This window comes from Ceratosolen solmsi, unplaced genomic scaffold (assembly GCF_000503995.2).
Source record: "Ceratosolen solmsi marchali unplaced genomic scaffold, CerSol_1.0 scaffold6, whole genome shotgun sequence".
NCBI lineage: Eukaryota > Metazoa > Arthropoda > Insecta > Hymenoptera > Agaonidae > Ceratosolen > Ceratosolen solmsi.
Window position 1 is genome coordinate 6,047,047 of NW_011948414.1, and position 27,424 is coordinate 6,074,470.

Below are 27,424 nucleotides of genomic sequence, written 5' to 3' on the forward strand. Positions count from 1 at the left end.
TAGATAATTTTTACAGCGCATTAAGTCATATTTTTTTACATTCAGTGTTTGATATTTATCATAATTTTATTCATCTCGTTATTTAATTTTAATAATTTTGATCTTTAAATTAATCATATTATTTACACATTTAAGATATATTACTTTTTATTCCCTATATACATATATATATAAATGGAAATAACGTATTTTTACAAACAATGTTTTTTATAAACATGTTATAGTTTATTCTTATATAAATATTTATATATTTATCTTATATATAAATACTTATAATAAATGTATCTAAGCAATTCATTAAAAAATAGTTAATAATTATGGTTTTAATATCTAAATATTAAAATGTTGGGCTCAAACAATTGAAATTACAGGCTGCGTATAAATTTATAATATATATATATAACCTCACATTTTTCATATTAAAATATATTTCAAACGAATTATTTTTATATTTTCACAAAACTATGCTCTTATTTAGATCTCGTAAATACATATAACAATATTGAATAAATTAATTGAAGAATTTTTCAGACATCACTAAATTAATAATCATATATCCGTGATTTAATTTCTCTAAAATGATAGAATATTAAAAAATAAGTGTTAAAACACTGAAGGAGATTAATCAATTAATTATTTACATTATTTTATAATTAAATATATTGTCGATAATTGTATTAATTAAAAAAATATGCATATAAAATATTTGCAAAATGATATTAAATAATTAGTGAAACTTCAATGATTTTTTATATAATTTAATGACTCAAGCAGTTAATCAACAAATTAAAATATAAAAAATTTAATTTCTGCTTTTACAGTAGAATAAGTGAAATATTATGGAAACTTTTATACATGTTTAAATATATCTTATAATTAATAGAATTGAATGAAACAATGATTAAAATAAATATTATAAAATATATGAAATAAGTTTATCGAAGAAAATAATAATTCAAAATAAAACGCCTTATTTTGAAATAATTTATATCGATTAATTTTAACATTTTCAATAAATAATTTATCAAAAAATAAATTAAGATACATCTTTCTTTCGATTTGCATGATGAAGTTTTTGTAAACAAACTTATGAGTAATGATACATTTATTAATTAAGGCTGCCAAATATTAAATAGTCATCAATAAATGAAGATTTACAATACATTTAAAACAATATAAGGTAATAAATAGCAAGGTTTGTATTGTTTATTTTGCTTTGATGGTTATATATCAAAGTCTAAAACAATATTTATTATATTTCTGTAAGAAAAGTTAATTAACTAAAAATTAAATTTTAAATAGTCCTTAATTAGTCTAATTTTCTTTATCAAAATAGGTTTTCCAGTAATTGTATATTGAGTTAAGGCAGTTATTTATTTTAAAATCATTTAAAATATCCATTTATATATTATTTATTGTTATTATATTTTCTTATATAAATCTTATAGTCATATTTATATTTCAATTTTTAATTGTATATTGTTTTGTTGTTCTCCAGTTAACTGAATAAAATATTATTTTTTTTATTTTACGACTAGATTAAGCATCTTAAACGAAATTATCTCATATGATTAGATATGAATGATGTATAAACAATAAATGTTAATGTTAATATTAAACATATAAATATTATATCGACTAATTTAATAAAAAAAAATGCAAATAGAATAATTTTATTTTCTAAATCATAATATTTAGGTAATTATATATTTTAAAAATAAATCTGGTTATATGTAAAAAAAATTGAAAAAAAATTGAATATTTACTAAACCTTTATTATTATTTAATTAAAAGGTTGTTATTAAATTATTTATTCAAATATTATATAAATATTTAGATATATTATAAAAGTAATAAAAAATATTTTGAAAATAATAATTTCAACAATAAAATTCAAGAAATATGTCTTGTGAATTTTCATTTTTATATTAAATAAAATAATTTAATTCATTTATCTATTAACGATTCTTTCAAAAAGTAACATTTTCATAAAATGAAGTTTGCACTTATCATATCTTATTTCTATCTTCTATATTTTCATCACTCACTCTCTCTCTCTCTCTCTCTCTCTCTCTCTCTCTCTCTCTCTCTCTCTCTCTCTCTCTCTCTCTCTCTTTCTCTTTCGTCCCGTCTCTGTGATTCTCATCCCCTCTCAGTTTGTTCTCTGACATACACATATCATGTGACCGCGTAGAAAGACATATAACTGTTCGTCCTTTATTTTTTGAATTTTTTATTATTTTTTGTTCAAGAACGTGAAAGGCTTTCTCTAGTCGAACTTGATTATAATCGAGTTCTAAATCAATTAGTCCATTGAAGTAAGATTCAAAAACAAATTTTAATCGCTTTACCAGCCTTTTTATAATACTACGATCTATCATGTAAGCTATTCATATAGAAAAGGCGGAAGATTTTCATTAGATTCTGAACAGTGTAAATCTTTAATAAAGTTCATTATCCTTTAGTTTTTATGAAATCAAAGTGAACTGCAATATATAAAAAGATTAGAATGCAAATTTACAGCTTTAAACGAAATGTTAGAGATTCTATAAAATAAAAAAAAAATAAAAAAAAAAATTAAAAGTTTCAACCATTCCAGCTTGTGAATTAATAATTAATTCAATATAAAAAATTTTTAAAATTATATCTAAATATAGAAATAGAAAATAATAACGAAAAAGATTTAAAATAATAGAAGAATAGTGAAGAAGAAGAAAGATTCAAAAGATATGATGAAGTTAAAGAGACTAGAATAAGAGAGAATGCGATTTGCCTACGGGGCTTTCCAACACTTAAGCTACTGCGCTCCTACATGCGATAGAATCCCTCGGTGATATTACTGGAGAAACTCTTCAAAATCTGTCAGAAGTTATCACATTTATGAAGACTCAATTTTCTTTTAAGCTCATGATGAAGCTCAGAAAAAGTAAAGAATCAAATTTAATGATTGAAAGTAAAATAATGTAATAGAAAGAGCAGGAAAGAAATATCGACAATTAGATTGCATCCGAATAGAAAGACGAAATCATTTATACGAAGAAAGAAGCGTACCAAGCTATTATAAAAGCATATAAATATATAAGTTGATAAGCGTTCTTAAATAAAAAATAAACTATCATGCAAATTTACATGTTCACAAGTGTTAATTTAAGATTAAAAATTGAATATCTACATTTACGCATACATGCAATCAAAATATGCAAATAACTCTAATAAAAGTTCAGAAAGAACCTTTATACCAACTATAAAAGCATACTGGTACTAAAAGCCTAGAATAAAAGCGAGCAATTTAAAAAAATAATGAAAAAACCTATGAGTAAGTAATGAAAAATGGAATAAATGTATTGAGAACGTTTTTATTAGCTTCAAAGATCTGTATAATTTTTAAACTTATAAACAAAATGAACATTTTCATAGTATCGTTAGAAAAAAAATCATAAAAATAGCTCAAGATTGGATTAAAATATAAAATTAAATTATAATTAAAAATCAAATTAGCAAAAAATTTTTTAGTTTCTTACAGATTTCACAAAATTCCATTTCTAAATTCTATTTTTTCATTTCTTAACTTACACAAAAAAAATTGCTTTATAATTAAATATAAATTATATTTAACTTTGAGAATAATGTAAATAAAAATTAATGAACCTGATCATTCAATTAATTAATTGAAGCAACGATTATTAATAATAAATTAAAGTAATTTGCAATTCTATTCGTAATCAGAAATACATGTATTAGATTAATTTATTATTATAAATAATAGAAATGTACAGAATATTATGTAAATTAGTCCGAATGAGTTAAATGCTTTTATATCACACAAATTACTATTTTTCTAACATTTCTTTAATTCCTAATTTAGATTCTGTAAATTTTGTTATCTAATCAATTATTTCATTAGCTTTCAAGCATATCTGTGAAGCTCTGCTCATATTTCTTAACAATAAGCCCGAGAAATTTCTCTCTTCTACTACACACCAATCGAACAAATTCAAAATAGTGGAACAAATTAGTAAATGATAGAGATAAGACAAAATACGGGTATATAAAATCGTGAGGAGAAAGTTTCAGAGAGAAAAGGAAACGAGCGACACGCGTTTAAACTCCTGAATTCAGTGACTATAGACCTAAATTGAGTCATAATCGTTCATAAAATACATTCATTCGATATAAAATCATTCATATATCGACTGCGCTATCACCGATGCCTGATAAAATCAATTTACATGCTTTTTTTTTGACAGCTTTACACCATCATGCCAATAATATACGAAAAAAGAAAACAGAAAACTTCTTGATTCTTAGACTGCGCGTGACATATCATTTACTTAACTACTTACTTTTCATATAAATTTCTTTTCTTACATGGCTGCTATTTAATTTATTTCATTCGGTTAGATGAGAAATAATTTAATATAAAAAATAGACTAATATTATACGCATGAAATTGCAAATATCATCTAATAAAAATCTGAGATGTTTCATTGGTTAATTAAACATTTATAATTCGTAAAGTAAGATGCAATTATACATGTTAAGGAATGAAAAATTAATTAGATTTATAATCTAATTAATCTGTGACCGAAATTATAATTTCAATTATGACAGACAATTTATAATCATTTGATAACGTGTGATACAGAATAGTCAAGCAAAGCTTGTGTAGTTTAATAGAATTATGAATAAATGTGATAATAAGCAGGTCATATTGAATCAAAATTTTTAAGTATAAAAAATTAAAAGCTTTCGTTAAACGTTCAATATTATTAGCGAATTATTATTATTATTATTTAATTATTTAATTACAATATTATTATTCAATATTATAAGCCTAAAGTATTAAAAAATTGTAGACTAAAAATTTATGAATTTTATAATAGGAAAATTTTTCACTCAAAAATATATATAATAAAGCTTATATAAAAAATTGTTAATATATCTTTAAATATATAATTGTGAATTAGTTATATATTCATTTTAAAGCCTTCAATTAATAACAAATATTGATATAATATATGTATTATTATAAATTAATGTAATGTTAATATTAATCGAATTAAAGTAATATTCATATTTAAAATTTTGTTATACAGAATTATTTATAATAAAAAGCTTTTATATTCTTATTTGTACTTCCGTATAATATATATATATATATATATATATACGCGCGTGTGTGTGTGTGTGTGTGTGCGCGCGCGCGCGTATGTATTTGTATTATTTTAGAATAAAATGTTAGTTGAAGAATATTTTAAATTTTTTACTTTGTAGTGGTATATGAAAAAAATTAATAGATTTGCTGGATGTATCTCAAAGTGATATGTAATTATTTAAACTTAAATAAACAATTCGTTCTCAAAATCTTTTCAAACCATTTCAAAACAGTTTTTCCATTCCTGCAATTTTTAGTCTATTTTTTTTTAATTATACAATATTTTATCGTGATAATTATAGTAATATAATAATAATTGATGAGAGCGATCAGTAGCTGATTTAATTTGTTAGTACGTAAATTAAATAATTTTTAATTTCAATTTTTGTCAGTAGTAAATAATGTTTTAATTTTTAAATCGTGTAATTAGTTAAGATTTAATATGTTGGATACTCAAAAGTTTAAAAAGTGCATGCATTTTATATGAAATATAGACTGACATAGAAATATTTATACTCATTCTTTAAAAAAAGATATCAGGTTTCAAAAGAATTTTTAAAAAATAATTAATTCATCAACTTTTTTTTCACACTTTTTGCACAAGCTTTAAAATTTTTTTATCAGGCTTTAAAAGAGAAAAAGAGAAAAAAAGAAATACAACCAATTTGTAAAAACTTTCTGATATGTTTTAAGTATTTTACAAAACCTGATTTATCTTTGGTATTAAAAATAGTTTTTTTTTTTTATTTTCCACCTAATTTCAAGCAACTATAAAACTATAATTTAAATAACTGAAACAATGATATTTTAATAATAGAATTTACAATCACTTACGACAGTAGTGGCTTAAGATTTATGAAATCCCGTGTATAATTAAATTTAAGTTTAATGGCAAATGTTTCTCTTTACTATGCTTACAGCTAACACAAAGCCGTTGACATTCGACGAGGTTTACAATCAAAGCAGCCCAACCAATTGCACCGTTTACTGCGGAGGCCTCACTAATGGCCTGACGGAAGAGCTCATGCAGAAAACTTTCTCGCCTTTCGGTTCGATTCAAGAAATACGAGTTTTCAAAGACAAGGGCTATGCTTTTATCAGGTACGGCCCTCTCTCGTATTATTTCGAATTTTTGTATGGTTTTACTGTATGCGCACTTGACATAAATAACTGACTTATCGAGATGAGCTTTTTCTTACGTATTTATTTATAAGATTACTAGGCTCTCTTTTCATTAGAATATTAAAAAGCAGAAAACCTTCTTATAAGTATGGATTAATAATTATATATCAAGTATACACGCTTAACGAACATTACTATCACTATTTTGTAATTAAAGTAATAATTTTTCTTTTAATCGAGTAAAGTAGAATGAGCCTAGATTGAACGTGAAATAGAAAGGAAATATGAAATTGAGCAATGATGACTGGACGGTCTAGAATAAAAGGTAGAAAAGAGAATGAAAAAACTTTATTGCTTACTAGCAAGTTTCTTCGATTTTCTCAAAATAAAAATAAAAATCAAAGTAAAGTATTCAAACTGTCTGTTTAAAACTTGAAGTATTTTGGATATAAAGCAAGTTTACAAATTTTTCGTTTCTAGTTTTTATTTCGTACTTAAAATAGTTCTTGTTAGCTAAAGAAAATTGAGTAATTGATCATACGCGTTCGTGAATATACGGACAATAAATAATTTGTCTATAATGAAAAGATAATACATATGTTTATTGAGACAATATTTTATATTGTTAAATTAAATTAAAATCAAGCACAATATATTATTACTAAAGGCCATTAAAATTATAAGTTTAAAAATAAGCGAAATAATCCATCGATAATCATTAAATATTTTTTATTATTAAATTTTATTTTTATTTATCCGCCGATCCTCTATGACTCTCAACTATGATGTACATCAAATTTTGTCTCTCAACACACTTGAGATTTATTTTTGGCTCATGTTCTCCTGACTCTGCTGAAACGGCTTCTCCTCACGGTCATGCTTTATTTGAAGTAGTATCCTTAAAACGATAGAGAGAAAGAGAGAAAGAATCAAAGAAGGAATCAGTGAAAAAAGGAGAAGTGAACAAATACTACCGTAAGATATAACAAGAGCAAAACGGACCTTAAGTACAAGCTTGTCGGTATTACTCGCAAAAAAAAAAAAAAAAAATGGCAACCGCAATCGAACCGATTCCATCAAACAGAAGCAGAGGATCCAGCGTTTTGACTATCTCCTTTCTAATTCCGACGCTAGTCGGCCAATAGTTGTGTATAAGTCTCCACCACTCCTTTTCTCTCTCTCTCTCTCTCTCTCTCTCTCTCTCCCATACATTTGGCGGCGTCGTCTCGATCTCCATCGTCCGTACCGAATGAATTCAATCCTTATTTCACGAAGCACCTTGCCACTCAACCCACTATTCTCGAAGCGAGGAAGCAGGCTACCCGGTAACGGAACGCCTTTTCAATGCACAGGGGATGAGAGTTCCGTTGTCTTCCTCCGTCATGTTCGTAGAATCGGTACTTTGGAAAATTTAGGTCACTTTGCCTATCTAATTTTTCTATGAAATCCGTATAAATTTCATTTATTTTATATCTTCTACTTACATCCCTAATAAATTAATAATTACTAAATTACCTTAGATAACTTAATTAATTGCAATTGATTCGCATTTATGTATTTCGCTCGCGTATATAAAATGTATTCTTTATTATTTATAAAAATTTTATTTACATACTAGAATTCACTTGGATTTTTCATAATAATAAGCCATGACAAGCGACGCGAAAAAGAATAAAAACTCGGGAAAAAATATAATATTACACGTCCAGAAAACAATCTTAGAATTTTGTGCTTTTATAATGAATGAATTAAAATATTATAAGGAGTTATAATTTTTAATGAAATTTAGTAAATATTGATACTGTAAATAAACACACAAAAAAGAGTGTAGCTGAAGTTTAAAATATAGTTGTTATTAGAAAAAAAAAATTGACACATAGATTAATAACTTGAGTTCATAATCACATATAACTATGAATATTCAATGGAGCATCCATAACTTCAATCAAATTATATACTGCAATTAGATATTATTATTAAAATATGTTCGAATTAATACTTGAGGAATTAAAAAAAAAAAAAAAAAAAAAAAAAAAAAAAAAAAATATTACGTCTTTGTGAATAATTCATTTTCAAGAAAATTTCCCTACGAGAACCTAAATAATTTTTAACAATACAATACATCGTATTCTCTCCCCAAATAAGTGGCACTAAAACATTGCAATTATTTGTCATATTATTTTTAAATTATAAAATCGAGTAGATTATTCGATTGACGCTTTCGAGTAATCATAAAAACAAAACACCCAACAATTTTGTTTGCATTAATGTGTAATGTTGGTTTACCTGATATGCACAAAAAATTGTAAAACACTATGGTTCAATTTAGTATATTTTCTCATCTTCGCAAGCGCACATTAAATGACCAATAACCCACTACTTTATCGCATTCATTCTTTAACGTGACGAGTTGACGAGAATAAACTTCAACATAACTAATTTTCCGGAATTACAAATAAATAGAGCTGTATAAAATAATGAAATTCTTTATTCAACGAACGCCCTATTAAAAGAAAATAGTAACTATTCCATTTATGCCATTTGCTCAATTACTTCATTTTAGTAACAAAGAAAATAATATAGAATTTTTCAGGCTAAATTAGAAAACTAAATATTCTCTTGCTAAAAAATACTTAATAACTTAAAATCTCTACCTAATAATATTTAAATTAGCTCAATTTATTAAATAAATTTAAATAAAGATTTCACTAAACTTAAAATCTAAAAGTTTCTACTGAATTTTCTTGAATTAAATAGTTTTCATAACGAAAGACTTTTCAATATACTAATTTCAGAGCAAAAGTAGATGTACAAATAATGTTCAACATTAGAATAATTATAAATTCGAACTTGAAATTCACTTTCATTGTTTTCAAAAAATAGTTTCACAAAGTAATACAAATAACCAAATTTTCAATACTACACGATAAAAAAAAATAATATAAAATGAAATAAAAGATAATAAATTTATGATTCAAACTTTTACAAAGTATAACATGTAGGATACAAAAAAGGCTAGAATAACATGAAAATAATTGATTTTGAAATATTATAGAAAAATAATCAAACCTATACATTATCATTTTATTTAAACATATAAACAGCCATAATAAAGTGTAACTTTCCAACAATATTATTTGAAAGACTGGATAAAAGAACATTAAACTGTAAAACAAATAATAGTGGTAATTTATCTTTTTACATCAACTCCTATTGTTAAAAAAATGATATGACAAAAAATTTTTATCAATAAGGATGTATTTGTACATATTAGAGGATAAAAAATCTTTGAACATAAATATTTAGTTAGCATCAGTAACGGACATTGAGAGAAATAATTTTTGTATATATATAAAAAAAAAACTAATAATAATAAATAAATAAAAATATAACTTATAACTTATCATAACGTATTTTATTAAATTATTTGAAAAAGTAAAAGAATAAGTACAACTTTAAACGAATATAGAATTTTACTCTCAGATTTAACTACTATGGCTATTGCCGAGCTAAAACTTTATATCGCAGTGTTATGAAGTACATAAAAGCACTTGGAAATCCTATCTAATTCGGAATATTATATTAACAATATATTAAAAATCATTATAATATCATTACAATCGTTATAATATGATTTATATATTAAATCTAAGGAATTAAATTCTAATTAAATTATGGTCGATATTACTTATCGAGAATATAGATAAATACAGTACGAATGTATCATTTTAAAAACTCGCGGCTGCTTCTCGTTATTAGAAATCGTTATTAGAGTAGAGGCGACTAATATAATAAAATTACATAGGCAGCTGTCATGCAAGAATGTAAGGAAGTATCAACGCGAGTAATTTCATATGGTCAACTAAAGCTCGATTATACACAGGAAATTAATGTGAGCCTATCTATTATAAATCCTGTTTATTTAACAAACTTAATACTAGTTTGGATGATGTGTTTCATAAATTGTGTTTCATAAAATTATAAGATGAATTAAAATATTATTATTATTATTAAAGTGACTCGGTTCATAAAAGTTATTGCATTAAATAGAAATTTTAGCGACAATTTTTAAAAACTAATGCACTATATTAAAAGAAAACTTTTCTTTTTAATAAAAATTAAGCTTAAATTTAATTACAAAATTATTAATGAAAAATTATGCAATAAATAAGAAATGCATCTAAACAATAATAATGATCACATTGACGAATAGGAATAATAGAAAATAATCAACCTTGTACTAAATTTTCGATTTTTTTGTAATTACAATAATTTGATAATAATAATATGACAATCATAACGGATTATAATATTGTGAGGAAATAACGATAATTGTAATTATCCAACTCTCTCTCTCTCTCTCTCTCTCTCTCTCTCTATATATATATATATATATATATATATATATATATATATATATATATAGCGTTGAAATATATATATATATATATATATGATAACAAAACAAATTACCTCTCTGACAATTGTTCCCTCTGCGAGTTTTTTTCATTTCTACACGGACAATAAGTAATGCAACCTACACTTGCACGCACCCCGATTAGCCTTAAATTATAATGCACCAGCGATTTGTCGACGTCAACGTTTCTACGTTAAGGCGGATCCTAGATACTTAGCTATTTGTCGCCAAAAGCAATATCCGCAGAGGCGGCGATTTCCGGTTAGCAAGAAAGAACGTAATCGAGGGAAGAGAATTGACCAAGTAAGGTCTGCGGCTCGATCTGATCCCGCGCCAACACGAGATCAGCATAATATACAAGAATCCTTTTCACCCTACCGTCCCCCCCCCCCAGTGACCCGCCATCTGTGCGCGGGATCTCATTCTTTTTTGCGATTGAACACGCGCTCCCGTCGACCAGTCACGCAATCAGCAATAAGTGTGCGAATATTAAATATTCGATGCCCATTATAATATACAATGCCAACATATTGCTGTATATAGTATAAAAATTTTCATTAAAGCAAACTGCTACTACATCAGCATTTATCTTTCCCCTACTTTTTAATAATAATATGGACAATTTTCAATATTAATAAAACATACGATTTGTTTTATGCATATAAAGGGTTGAAATTTTTATTGGAAATGTCCCATATTGCACTTTATATATAAGAATGTGAATAATTTTTGCTTGGCTCTTAATCAAAATTAAGAAACAAAGAAAGGATTGAGCGAATCAAAATTGTGAGTCCCGTTGTACTTAAAATACTCAAACCTACCTATGCTGCGGCTTTGTCTTGATTAATATCCATCGAGAATTTACACAATGCGGTTACCGAAGCAACGAACCGACGACAATGACAGAGGGAATGGACGAGTAAGACGACGACGACGACGACGACGACGACGACGACGACGACGACCGTCCAGGATGGTCCCCTTGGATTTTAGACTTCTCGTTCGTATCATTGTGCAATGAATAGTGCGTCTCCAGCGAGTCCTTCGCGAATTAATAGAGCATGCACGCTTCCTTTCTCCAGAGAATTCGAATTCGGAAGTGCTGAGAGACTAAAGTCTCCCAAGAGATCTAAATACCGACTGGCCTACGTGTCTCTTTTTTCCCAGTAGGTTCCTCTCACTCTCATCCTCCATATTTTTTCTTATTATTATAATGTTCAAACTGTTATCTCGGAGTACTATATCCTGCGTCAATTCGTCGGGATCATTGTCCTTTAAAAAACAATTCGTGCAAAGAGACGATCGAATGCTTATGTTTCATTATAAGAAATATATAGATGAGGATAAGCTGAAAGCAATTGTAATGCAGATCTGTACAAATTCTCACGTATGCGAGCATTTTCATATCATAAAACATTTTTCATATTTCTTCTTCTTATTCATAACTTTAACATATAATTGACTCCAAAGATTAATTGATCGCCAGAAGTTATTCTTCGAAATTAGCATAAAATATACATCCATGTATTAATGGGCATAACTTTTTATTATTATAATATTTAAACATTGATATTTAAATTAAGGAATAATATTTGAATTAAGTTGTAAGGGCCAATAAATAATCCCGGAGACAAAATAGCGAATAAAATTTAACGAAGATTAATATTACCTTAACCGTCTAAAATACAGATCAATCAAAATACAAAGTAGTGTACAATCTTTTCAAGAATATATTTTTTACATGAAGTATAATAATTGTAAAACTTTATAAAATAATTTTATAAATATTTACACAAATAATCTATTTTTCATTAACTTTCTCTATTTTAAATATGTGATAAAATTGAATTATTCATTATCGATTTAAGTTTTATTCACCAATCGACTATCTATAAGCCCATGTTGTATTTCATTCATTATGTAACATTTATGATATCATTTCCGGTGTCCTCATTTGATAATTAAATTCTTTATTCCTTTACGTATTTGTAATAAAATTTGATAATTTTCATTATAAATAAGCTACATATAATCCACCCATACAAATTACATTAATGAAAGAGCATGAGAAACGCATTTATAACATGAACAACTAAATAATAAAATATTTTTCCAAAATCTATTTTCTACATAAAAATGCTTTTAAATCTTTTCTTCGACTAATGTTAGTTTCAAAAACGATTTCATCAATTGTTTAATAATGTAAGTTCGACATCGTATATGTGCATGTATATATATATATATATATATATATATATATATATATATATACTGTATCTTTTCACTCTTCGATCGAGACTTACGTCTTTTTCACTCTCGGTGTCGTAATTAATTCTCGCATCGCTTACTCTTATGTTTGTGAGTGAGGTGAGACGCATGCATTCTTGAATCCGCTTTAAACTTTTTATCTCATCAATAACGAGCCTTCCAAGCATTAACTTAAACTAAAAATAGCAAAAGCATTCGCTCGATAAGATAAGGGAGAAAGATTATTAGTGGGAAAAAGAAATTTTAGAAAGTCTTTTTTGTTTTCCTGCACATCTCAGCGACTGAAGCAGATTAATAATAACTTGGGCTTGTTCCTTTGTCCGTTGCACAGATTTTCCACGAAGGAGTCAGCGACGCACGCCATCGTTGCCGTCCACAATACAGATATCAACGGCCAAACAGTAAAGTGCAGCTGGGGTAAGGAGAGCGGAGATCCCAACAATGCCCAGCAAACTGGACAGGTAAACATACGAGCTTCGAGCTCACCACTGTGCGCCTATACATTAACTTTTTTCTTTTATACTTCTATCTTTTCACTTATTTCAACATTTTTAAAAATATTTCGATAATATTTTACCACATTTCTAATTTAAGGCACCTCGAGTATTAATGAATCGTTAATAAATAGTTTTATATTTAGTATTGAGTTTGAAAATTAAATGTACGGAAATTTTCAAGGCCTTTACAGATATAATTAGGAAATAATATTTTTTTACTACATCGCGTAACTAATTGAATAACGAAGCTCGAAACTATTTATATTAAAACATTCGCTTAAGTATTCTACGTCTTTCAACATGTTTTAGATTTATTGTTATTATTATTGTCGTTGTTGTTATTGATGTTGTCGTTGCTGTCGTTGCTGTTGTTGCTGTCGTTGTTGTTGTTGTTGTTGTTGTTGTTGTTGTTGTTCTTGTTCTTGTTCTTGTTCTTGTTATAAATACTGTAGAAAAATACTGTAAAAAGATTCCATCTGTATAATTGTAGCTGCTTTTCAGTTGTACATAAAGTTTGTAGATGATATGATCGCTATGAGTGGATGAACGCTAAGTCGTTGAATACAAGGTAACTTGCATTACAGCGTGAGCCTCCTCGTTCAGCGTTTCAGATACCAAGAAAGCAGCAGAGTTACTTAGCTGCCCTATTAGCGTCGACATTGTTGATGTTAGGTCGGCTAATCAGCTATGAGCTACTTTCCGCGGCACTCCGGTTTTAAAGATAACTAGCCGTGGAAAATGGTGCAATATGTCAGTTAAGTCTGACAAAATTATTATTCATAGTATAATAATTTCAATTAATTTCATCGGATAATAAATATGCTTAAAACTATTATTGGATAATAACTGAGATAGTAGGATGTGGCAGTTGGTAATGCATAGAAGTAACTCGAGTCTCGGTGTCGCTCGGCCAGTCACGTTCGAATCCTCTCCTATGCCGCTGAGAAATTAAAATTTTCTGTTAGACACAGGCCACCGGGACATACTTTGCTTCATTAGGATGGTACAACTTAAGCAAAAAATAGTTTAAACAGAACTACCATATAAAAAATACACTGCACAGGCTATTAAGAAAGCAGCTCTACCTTCAAGGCCTTCGTGCAAAACTCTCTAAATAAAGTTCCGCGCTATTTCTATTCCCTCTTAAACTCTCCACGCCCTATTTCGTCGGCTATAACGAGCACGCGAATCTCGGTCATATTCTCACGCAAACCCTACGTTTGTATTCTCGTGCGATGAATCAGCGCTCATTATACTGTGTACACATATAACTTCTGATACATTTTCAAATGCTTAAGGGAGCTAGGCAGTCATAAAATCGATTTTTCTATTGAATTTTTCGAAATAAAAACGCTTCTAAAAAGTGCAACGGCGCAACGTTCATATGACAAATTCTTCAAATTGTTGATTTTTCAATGAAAAACAGTGAAGCGCTGCGCGTAGTCTTTGCAACGTAAATAAAAGCTTCAAACGCATTTGTCCTAAAAACTATGTAAGATAACTTTTCAACGCATTCTCATATTACCGAGAGAAAAAAACATTATGAATGTACGAAATGTATTCTATTATTATACGAAATACTGAAAGCTCTGTAAACGCTGCCGTTGTTTCGTTATTTTTAACTTTTTTTTAATTAATAACTTCATATTACGTAGAGCCACATCGCTGAAATTTCATATATTAACTGAAAGTAAAGGGTAAAAAATCTTTGCCAAACTCATCTCCTCTCAGATAAATACATAGCAGTTGACATATTTCACTGCGGCATTGCATAACAGAAGCATCTAGAGTTGATATATTCATATTCCTATGGACATAAACTCTTTCCACATGAGTATACTCATGATATCTACTCATTTAAAAAGTTCTAATTGCTAAATGCATATTCAACTCGACTGAGTTATAACTGCGAAATTTTAGAAGAGAAGTGTAATTGCTTAGAAGATAAATATCACCGTTATATTTATTCTATGGAAAATTATTAATTCGGTCTTTTGCATTAAGTAACAAAAAGACTATGTAATTTCTTTCATTATATATATATATATATATATATATATATATATGTTGAAAATATATTCAAGTACGTCTACAAGTATTTATCGTAATGTTGTGATAATTTCCAATCTAGAAGATATTCCACCATTCATTTACAGATATAAAGTTTTAAAAATGTTTTAAAAAATAAAACATTTATATTACAAGAAATGTAATTATGTTCAATCTACATAAGAATATAATTGTATTTATTGACATATAGATGTTAGATTTATAATTAAAGACAATTTAAAAGAAAAAACTTTATATCTAGAAAAAATCTAACAAACTTTTTCTTTAACTACTTAAAATGAGAAAGACTATATTATATATATATATATATATATATATAATTTTTTTATATTACAATGTTCAGAGACATAAAAAAGGTATACACTATGTTATTTGGTTATAATTATTTTTCTTGTGTTATTTTTCAAATAATTACATCGAATGAAGTATTTGCAATTTGAACTCGTTCGAGTAAAGTCATGCCGTAATTTTCCATATATATACACATCTCTACTATAAACAATACATTTTGAAGAAAAAAAGAGCATCGACGGTGTATATTTTTTAATGTAGGCACTATCATCAGCAACATACCCGTATTATGCAGCGGCGGCAGCGGCGGCAGCGGCGGCCGCTGGTGTAGCTGGAGTCGGTGGGGTTGGTGGGGTTGGTAGTGCTGGTCAACTTGGCTATTGGTATCCACCTCAGTCTTATCCGACGACGGCGACGCAGATGCAAGCAGGTGGCTTCCTGCAGGGAATGCAAGGCTATACGTACGGTCAATTTGCCGGATATCAACAAGCCCAGTACATGGGGTAAAGCAATTCAGGACTGTTTTAATCGATAACTCTCTCTCTCTCTCTCTCTCTCTCTCTCATCTATCTATCTATTTCTTAAAAATATGCAATTTGGAAAAGATCTTTTTGCCTTTGATATTATTTTTTAAAATAAATTTCAATTATATTGAACAATCAAAATATAAAGTTTCACAATATAAAGATTTTTCATCGGATCTGAAACGTAAAACATAAAACGTGATAGCATGCTTATGGCTTTGCAAATTTATTGTTTATATTGATTTTGATAGTGGAAGATTGATTAATGACATAATGATGATTAAGTAGGCTCATGAAAATTAGCTTGTGAATAACAAGTGCCATTCAGGAAGCAGAAGTGATATGTAATAAGAGGAAATAACGCCAACTAACGGAATTACAATTTTATAATAAATTGCACAACTCAACAGAATGGGAATGGGAGTACACGCGGCAGGTACGACAGCTGGCTGGGGTCAGGGTCTACCTGGCGGACCCCAGCTAACACCCCATCATGCAACGACGGTGACAGGTCCTCCAGGTGTTCAGGCCGCACCTCCGCCACCACCACCACCCGCGCAAATGATGGCTTATCCCATGCAACAGTTCCAGGTAATTGTGCAATCGAATGCAATCCAATTATTATTCTTTTGTTCACTTTTATGTGTGTGTTTACACGTGCTATTGCGTGCACGTATAAAAGATCTTATCATGTTTAACTTATACGAAAGCTTATATGAATCTGTTTTACCGACATATGTTGTATTCAATGTGGCTTATGCAAATTTTTAATAAATATTATATTGTACATTTATAATTATTTCAACGAAACTATAACATATATATATATATATATAAGTATTCGAAACGAGAATACATACTTGAGACTCGGAATTAATTTCCAATATCACTGAATCAACATTTTTTTTTACATTTCTAAATACATTTCTAGAAATGGTTAAAATGCTTAGTTCAGTAGAGATTAAATGTTTTATGATTAAAAAAAAAAAAAAAAAAATTATACAAAGAGGTAAAACAAACAAAGCTTTCAGAAGTTCTTTGGTACATAATGGTTTGACAAAGGTTTACTTGTTCATTATAACGTTATAACATTAGAAAAATTTTGCTTGGTATTATGAGTAAAGCCATACTTAGACTATAATAATGTACAAAATAATTAAAAATATTGTTTATATTCTACGTTTTCAAAAAGTAGCATTATACGTAACTAATTGAACCTTTGTATTTTTTTAATTATTTGCATCGATGCTTTCATTTAGTGGTTGCGTTTGCATTGTTCCTTAATAATGACTGCTCGATTGATTGTATATACATCTTATTAAACATTCTAATAGTATCCCTCTTTATTCAATTCATTCCAATGTTGTGTATATTAGAAATTAAAAATTAATAATAATGAAAAATTTTCTAAATTTATAAAGGCATGTGAAATATTTTAATATTTAGTATAATATTTTCAACTTAAATAGCGTAAGATTAAAAAAAATAATATTCATTCTCAAGCATGAAGAATCTCGAGAATCTGATTAACCTTTCACGATACAAGCAGTCAGAAAGTACTCGCACGCATCTCATATTCTAAATATCCAAATCGCTTGCTTAATGACACATAGCGGAGGTCAAGTGCATGAGTAATTAGAATTTACATTCCTTCTTCTATTTAAAAGCAATTTGATATTATTCTTATAAATTTTCAATTATTTATTTTTACTAATTTCCAATGCTAAATATTATTCATCGATAAAAAAAAAGTTCGAAATTATAAAAAGTTCTTTACTTAATTGTTAGCATATATAATTAACATAATAAAGTATTTTTATCCATATTGTTAGAAAACGATTTCTTATTAATTAAATAATATGTTATTATTTGTTATAGAATTTTTTAAATTATCGGTATTCAATATTTTAGGCATATTTTCATTTATCTGAATTATAATAATTAACCCTCTCTTTACCATGATATTTTAATGAATTGATCTTGTATTTGAAATCTATTCTCAAAAAGATTTATGAGAACATAAGATTGTAAGTTTAAGTTTTCTTTATAAACATATTTAAAAATCATTTCTTAGAGCTATGCAATAATGAATAAAATATTATAATATTGTGTATAAAAAATGTAATTAGCAATAAGTAAATAATTATAAACTTGAATATTTTACAATAATTAAATTTTACAATAAATAATAAATTTGCTCTACAATCTTAAATTTAATATATTAGTAGCGAAATATAAAATGCGTCAAAATTATGAGATATTATTTTCATATTTTATCATTACAAGTAATTGCGATAATAGGATGCGAATAATAAATTACAGCTTCTTCTAATTTACTCATTTTATATTCGTAATTCGGGATAGGTGTTCATTCTTCATTCTTTTTATTTATAATGGATTAAATAAAAATAATCTAAATTCAATGAGAAATACAATGTAATATTATTTAATTAATTGTTAATAATTATTTCACCATATTCCGTTTAATAAGTAATGCATTCACTATTTACATTCATTTTCCCTATAATAGCCTTCCTTTTTTATAATATAATACTTTTATAATTGTTGAATTAGCAAAAACAAGAAAAAATTTTACTTAGCTTATGTAATATTATAAAATAAAATGATGACCAAAAATGGCAAACAAATCCTTTTACTTTTAAATATAAAAAAAAAATAATAATATTTACCGAACTCTATGATAAAGAGAAGGTTAATTACATTCTCCATATTGTTAATTGTTTAAATAATGATAGCCTTTTACGACACTTGCTTATTCCTCATCTTTTTACAATCTTAAAAATTAGCTAATAAATACAATGTCTGCTTATGTTAATTGCTAGCTCTGTACATATAACTTACGTCCCCCTCTCTCCCGCCCCCTTGACCAAAAACATCACGGACACCAAAAAATGAATTTAACCGATGCGTTTCTGTGTGTTCAAATTCGTAAAGTGTGTTCTTGGTTGCGGTCCAGCTAGCGGATGAGGATTGGCTGACGCCTAGCCTCCTAGTGTGATGGTAAGCAAGCGCGAAGAGAAGCCCCCGTCGATAGGCATCGACGCAGCCACTAGTGTGACTACGTCAAGGCAGGCGGCAACTCCTATTGATACTACTACGACTACTACTGCGATCGTGGCGACAATGACCTTCATGATGATCATTGTGGTATTGGATTTACAACGACGACGAGGACGACGACGACGACGACCACGACCACGACCACGACGACCACGACGAGCACGACAACGACGGCAAGTGAGAAAGAGCGCGGAGCCAAAAGCTATGCAAAGTCACGTGAATAGCACCACATACTTAATCGGTATTGATAGACGCATATATTTACAAGCACGAGGCTAAATACACAAGGATGACGAAAGGAGTCACGTGAATAACATCGGAGCCCCATATAGTAATAGAAGCGTCGACGGGAGAAGAGAATTAATAATGATTACTATTATATATTATATACATAAATATATTTGTGCGCGAGAGAAGATCCTCGCCTCAAAAATAATTGAAAAAAGAAAAATCGTCAAAGTGAAGGGGATACTCGCATGCACAAATATATAATAATAATAATAATAATTAAAAAAGCAAAAAAATATATATATGTATACATAAATATATATCTACATGGTGAAGGAGGAGGTCGACGGTTTTATTCAATAATCACATGCAAAAGTGCTTGAACGAAAGCAAATATACTTCCGGGAATGTAGGCGATGTTTAGTATATCTACACGCCGCACAACGAAAATGAAAAAAAAATAAAAAATAAAAAATAAAAAAATAATAAAATGGTTGCAAAGAATGAAAATAGGAGAGACGCAATTCATTATTTTTGTAGATTCAGTGATGAGCGTGAAAGTGGGAGAGATTTTTGAAGAGATGAAGTAATGGAATGTCACACCGTCGACATTCTTTGGTTAAATTGTAAAAAGGAATTATTAAATGATAAAAGATCGATGAAGAATTGAGCGTTCAAAAACAAAATATGAAGTGAAATTGTGTTATTACAATGCTATTGCTCTGAGAGAATTATTATAATAAATAAACTAAATAAAATGATTAAAATTAAGGAGAGGAACGCGAGGTTGAAAAAAAAAAACATACTATTTAGCAGCAAGTAGATAGTTAGTTAGGTACTATTACAAAAAAAAAAAAAAGCGGCGTTTCATTCGCACTCGAGGGCCGAGCCAAAATTCGATAACGACAGGGAAATCGGCTACATTAAAACGTATATAGATACGAATTATAAATAAAGAGAAAAGAAAAAGAGGCATAGACGGCAAAGGTTCCCTTTAAAATTCTTTTAATCAAAATTGTTTTGTCTCAAATGAGATATAAATTAAATTTTAAATGGAACTTCTACCCCGAAAATTATAGAAAAATTGTGATTGAGGATAATTGATTTATTCGAACGCTATGATAAAAACAACTTGCACTGGAACAGAATTTGTAATTTTTATAAATTAGTATTGTTATTTAAAATTTTTTTTCTTTTTTTTTTTTCAATCGATCGAAATATTTATTCGACGACTATTTAATCATCATTATTACTAATCATCATTGTTACTTTTTGAATACTAATTAATTTTTAATTTTACGTTGCATTGTCTTGTACACTGAACTTTTTAAAGTATTAAGATACAAATGCAGCGTAGTTTATAAAGAATTAAAATGTTTTAGGAAAGAAAAGAAGCGCGCTATTATCAATCATTATAAATGAGTAATTGTAAATAATTAAATGAAACGAGATTTTTTTATACACAATAAACTTGAGTAATATTTTACATAAGTTAAAGAATGAAACAAAATATTTTTAAATAAGCAAATGTATATGTTTAAATGGTATAATATTTAAATATCAAAATATTTACTATAATTTTAAAATTATATACTTCTTCATTAACGATATATTTGATAAAATTAAGTCTACTGTATTATTATAAGTAATTTATAGATTTGAGCTAGAACGTCGATAAGTCTTTTTTAAGCTGTGAGCAAAAAAAAAAGAAATAATGGATAGTATATTTACTATTGTTTATCTTATGAGAAAAAAATTAGTAGTAAAACAAGAAATTTGTCAATTTTCGAAAGAAACAAAATTTTTCAATATTAGTTATAAAAGAGTGTCTTGAAGAATCAGATAAAAAAAGAAAGAATAGAAGTAATAGAGAGAGAGAGAGAGAGAGAGAGAGAGAGATCGTTATAGATAGTAAGAGAGAAACAGAGAGAGAGAGAGAGAGAGAGAGCGAGCAATTCTAGTCTTAGATAAAATACACGCAAATAAATCATTTTTCCAACGTCCAAGCGTTTTTAACCAGAAAAAATAGATTTTTATAACGGAAAAATCGTGGTAACGAAATAATAATAAAATTGCTGTACCGGATAACCGAAAATAATGTCTACGCTTCGAATTTTGACTCGGCCATATGTATAAAATGCATATGTATACATTCGATAGAAATAAAAAATAACTAGATGCAATTAAAATCTTATCATATATAAAAAAAAAAAGTAATTAAACTGCATCAAAATGGTGTACGAACCTCGAGATGCGAGATGAAATAAATATAAACAAAAATCTGTAGTTAGATACACAATTGCACATTGCACAAGTTAATTAATAAGAAATACCAAAAACAAAAAATAAATAAAAATAACATATTTAACAAGATAATGATAAAATGACGATAAAGTGAAATTTGGTCGCGTGTCCCGCGTTGTCACAGACTTCTCTAAGATTTAGTCATGACTTTTAGCAACGAAATTTTTGAAGAAGTCACTAAGAGTAAATGTGAAAGTATGAGTGTAATAAACGGTAAAGAAAGCGAAATGGAGACTACACATTTTCTTTAACTTTATCTTACAAGCTGATATGAAAAAATTCTTCAACAAAACTGAAATTTCCCTCACACGTAATACCGCATCTCCTTTTCCTAGTAAACTTTTTAACCTTATTATATTCCAATAATATTCAGTTGAATATAACAAACAAAAGACACTATAAAAGTTTTCTGAAGATATTTATAGAATTAACTTCTGACCAACTTGACGAAGATGGAGATGATTGTATAACGTGCTTAACCAGTATTCAGGCGAGTTATCACTTCAAAATCTAAAGAACATATATAGTATCAATTAAATAAAAATATTAATAACTTTTAATCCTCAGTATTGAATGCTGCATTTTTTTTTTTTATAATTTAAAAATTTGTACATTTTATTGGAATTTCTATTTCCAATTTTTAATCTGATCTATCTAATGTACTATTTTAACAATCATAATTCATTGGATTTCGTTAGGAAAACAAAATATAAAGTAAGCATTATTTGAATTTTGTTGGAAAATAATTACTCGTAATAGGATTAAGCATTGAAAATATCATTTCAAAATGATTGTCGATTCTGCGCTTCGAAATAATAAAAAGATGCAATTGATCCAATTACTGAATATACCTATGTCTAATTTATTTTAATAATTTAATTTTAATGTAAACTAGCTTCGATCACTCATGACGACATTCACAAGGACATAATAATTTTTCAATATTTTGAATATAAATTAAGAAGTTATAATTTCTTCGTTATTTTTTTTTTTTTTTAATTTTTAATTAAATTTTAATAAGCAATTATATATATATTGCAATTTATTGATTTGTTGATATGAAAATTCATTAATTCTGATATTATTATTAAGCATCAAAGTAATTTAAATTTTGCTTAAATATTTCTTTAAATATTTATTAACTAATAATTAAAAATTATACATGTATAGTATCAATAAATAGTTAATTAATTAATTATGTGTATATATATATATATATATATATATATATATATATATATATATATATATATACATACAAATATTTGATATTTACTATATATTCTAACAAAATTTAATTACTTGGATGTTCAATAATGATATTCGTAGACTTTATATAATTTGTTATAATTAGTTTATACATATATAGATATATATTGTTGTTTTATTTAGAAAACATGAAACGTTAATGTTATTAGTTACAAAATTATAACAGTAGCTGTAGCCAATAGTTTCTTCATAGATATTCATGACCATTTTTAAATATTAAAAATATTACAATTATTATCTGAAACACTTCGAAATAGCATATTAATACTGAGATATAAATGATTTCTTTTCAAACATGATAATTAATGTTTTCATATATTTACAAATAACAAACAAATAACACTTTCAGAAATGAAACATAAATTCTAATAGTCATGAATGATCATGACAAAGAAGTATTAGAATGAAAAAGCTTTTTGAATTTTTAATGTAACATAAAAGTTATCTTTTAAGATTATGTATAAATACATGTGAATTATGCGCCAGCGACTTGTTTTTCCTTACTGACTTATTGACTATATATGTGGTACTTATTGACCAAACTGTAATATTAATTTGTGTCATTTAAGAATATTTGAGTAAAATGAAATAAAGTTAACGAAGGACAAAATAGCCGACAAATCAAATTATTTATTCATTATATTATATAACGTAAAATGTTAAAATCAGTGATAATAAACTAAATCAAAAATACAGCTATTTAAAACTGCTATTTATTCTGTCATTTTTATTTTATTTTATTATATATATATATATTTTTTTTTTTTTAAGGCCCACACTGGTCGTTTGCATCCGGCACGACATTAATATATTGTTTTTACAAGTAAATAATGACTACAAATTATACTGAAAGAATAAATGTTTTTCATAAACAGTGAATAAAAAATTGTAATGCATTGTGATTGCATATATGAGTGTGTACATCTATATTGTAATAAGCCTTATAAAAAAAAGCGTTATGCGAAACACGAGCGACAATGCTATAAAAAACTAATTGTTATAAATATATAAATAAGTCTATTAATATACATCAATGCAATTAAATATAAATACATCTCCGTATATAAATATACTTATATACATATATACAATATATAAATAAGCAAGCGTACACGTACATTAAGCATATAAACACCCTTCTCTCCACGACAAAAATACACAAAAATATACACGCGCATACATCCACGTGCACACACGTACACGTGTGCACAGAGAATCAAAAACAATAGTTTATAATAGTGATGAAAATTAATAATCTAAACGTATAAATACATTAAACTGAATAGGAAACATGAAAAAATGGCTTAGTAAAACAATTGAATTTGACATCGTACAATGAGATGCTAAAAATATGAAAAGATAAAATATAAAATAGAGAATTAAAAATAATATAGATAATTGCCGGTTGATATAATAGAAAAAACTTGTACATTATTAGATAGGTTAGAAAAAATAATAAAAAAAAACGCAGTTACTAACGAGAAAAACTAGGCAATTCTTCAAATCCATACGTGAACCTTGACGCAGTGAAGTGGAATGAAATTAGTTAGTCATTTTATAAGAATCATATAAGAAGAAAAATAGCAAAAATATATACAATATCACAATATTCACTTCTTCGAGGTTTGCACATGATTCATTGACGAATCGACGAAAGTCACGGCTTCCTCTTCAATCCCTGTATAAAAATACAAGGTAATAGAATAAAAATAAAGCAAAAGAAATGAAAGAATACGCACGAGTCATTTAGTAATTCCGTAAAGGTATTAATTAGACTTTGATTAAATTCAAATATGAGGAACAAACATAAATTCTACATTTATTTATACTTATAGCTAAAGTAATAAAACAAAGAAAGAGGTATAAACCGTGACAAAGAAATATATAATATAAAATGATAATGATATAAACAATAGCATTAGCTTGTAATGAAAGATAAGGTATGAACTATATATACTTTATACAGCATTAAGAACCAATTATTGATAACATGCACACGTACACGCACACGTACGAATACACGCACAAAAATATGTTCGAATTCGCATGGATATACATACGTGATATACAACAATTTAACAAAGGAGATAGTTAAAAACAGGTTAAAATGGAGCAAAAACATTAAATATATTTTAGTAATTCATTTACGTGATAGGAAATTTCAAATCAGCATTTTCAAAGATGCATTTTTCAATTTTAATGGAGTTATTTAATTTCAAATCTTAAATAAAGTTGCTTTGAGCAATTAAAAATAATTCTTTCTCTTGTCATTATCTATTTTAATTAACTGTATTGCATTCGATATAATCTGATATTATTATCTTTTCTTTACTTTTAATTTTTTATAAATTATATTTATTAGCTTATTATGTATTCTAAACAGCAATATGCAAAAATACAAATATATAAAAAGAAGAAAACTGTTTTATGAATAACTAATTTGGTTTATTAAAATATGACGAGAATTTTATCGTCTTGAGAGACAAATTTGTTAATGTTTGAAGGTTGTCGTGATTAAGTAAAATAAATAAATTAATTATTGTATTCATTTAACTATTTTTATAAACATAAATGTGTAAAGAATTTATGTTGTTCATGAACTCATGGAGTTTACGGGTATGGATGTATTGGTTCACTTTTTGTCTAAAACTAAAAATTTTTATGACATTTTTAGAGACGATTATTTCTTAAGAAATTAATAAATGTCCATGTCAATTTGTTATTCTTTCTTAAACAAAATTTTATAGAAAATTCGTGTTTTTTTTTTTTTTTTTTTTTTTTTTTTATATATCCCGGCGACGTTTCAAAATTTTTGTTTATAAATTGAGAGAGATAGATGAAATGTAAAAAGAGATTGAGTTTTCTATTTTTCGTATAATCAAACTCAGTAAGAAAAGCACTACAGTTAACTAAAGTAGTTATGTACAAGTTATTGAAATGACATCCTGGACAAAACAACAATTACATTCAGTAATTTAATTGCTGAAATAAATTTCGCATAATTGGAAAAAAAATAAAAAACGTTAAAATATGATGGGAAAGAAATATTCGATATAGTCTTATCTTACATAATATAATAACCAAGTCAATATGAAATTGAAGTCAAAGAAATTGACCCAAAAAGATAACAAAAAATAGAAATGATTCTTGGGAAAAACTCTATGTATCACCAACTATTTATAAATTTATTTCTTATCTATCTTTTAATTTCATATTTTTTTCTAGAATATTTATAATTATATATATATATATATATTTAGGTCTTGGAGAGTAGAACTGAATAATTACTTTCACTATTAATATTTGCGCCTATGCTTCTAAAGTAAAACTTTTAGGCAAAATATTTGTGCGCAGTTTTTAAAAAAATGTAAATATAATGGCAATGGTAGTTTAAAAAAATCTTTTTTAAATTTTTATTTTCCAATGACAGTTGCTTAAATTATAAACAATTTTAAAGCTGTAGATTTCTTACAATGTTTGCATTACAATGTAAACAAAATAGTTAAACATATTGACAACTTTTTATTATTCGCCATACTAAGGCTTCGTTTTCACGTTTTTATATGACTTGTTGACTTCTAAAAGAGATTACACAGTTTTTAGAAACTTGATGATCTCTTTATTTAGAAAAAAAGAAGTAAAGAAAATGTGATAACTATAATAAATAAATGTATGTAATTAATTTGAATTTCTTTAAATAATTTGCATGATATTTATCATTCTTAAAATAAAAATATAAACATACTATGCAAATTCAAAATTACATATGCAGTAGTGACTGTATAATTAATCTATTAAGTTTTAATGCTATTTAATCAAAATTGAAAGCAATTTTAGTGAAGAATTTAATTCAAAAACTTCCCATAGGGATCGGGTAACTTTATTTTAAACCATAAAACGTTAAATTATTTATAATTTATTTACATGCAATAAATAAAATAACATTTGTCTAAAATAATGTTATTCTCCGTTTTTGCATATATTCTAATAAAATAAGAAATATTCTATCAAATCAAAAGAAATAATATTTTTGTACAATCGTACTTTTCTAAAAGGAAACTGAAAAGTCAATTTACGACACAATATCTGATTAAATATACGTAATTAATTAAGAAATGAAACAAACATTTTTTACGCTAATCCCGATCCCAAACCTCTTTAACTTCTTCGAAATTCAATTTAATTTGCTAAATTATTA

At 26.8% G+C, this 27,424-nt stretch overlaps 1 protein-coding gene across 4 annotated transcripts in view; it reads left to right on the plus strand.

The window, feature by feature from the left end:
• Positions 1-19,555, plus strand: part of LOC105367890 (nucleolysin TIAR) — a 244,346-nt gene extending 224,791 nt beyond the window's left edge. For 3 of the 4 annotated variants that reach the window (XM_011506736.1, XM_011506734.1, XM_011506733.1), the window contains 5 exons: positions 6,076-6,256; positions 13,294-13,423; positions 16,082-16,323; positions 16,755-16,935; positions 19,322-19,555. In XM_011506736.1, the coding sequence (XP_011505038.1) occupies positions 6,076-6,256; positions 13,294-13,423; positions 16,082-16,323; positions 16,755-16,935; positions 19,322-19,363 (776 nt within the window). In that variant the 3' untranslated portion in view covers positions 19,364-19,555. Of the gene's footprint in view, positions 1-6,075; positions 6,257-13,293; positions 13,424-16,081; positions 16,324-16,754; positions 16,936-19,299 lie in introns of all 4 variants that reach the window. The other variant, XM_011506735.1, reaches the window with a different exon arrangement.
• The last annotated feature ends 7,869 nt before the right edge of the window (positions 19,556-27,424 follow it).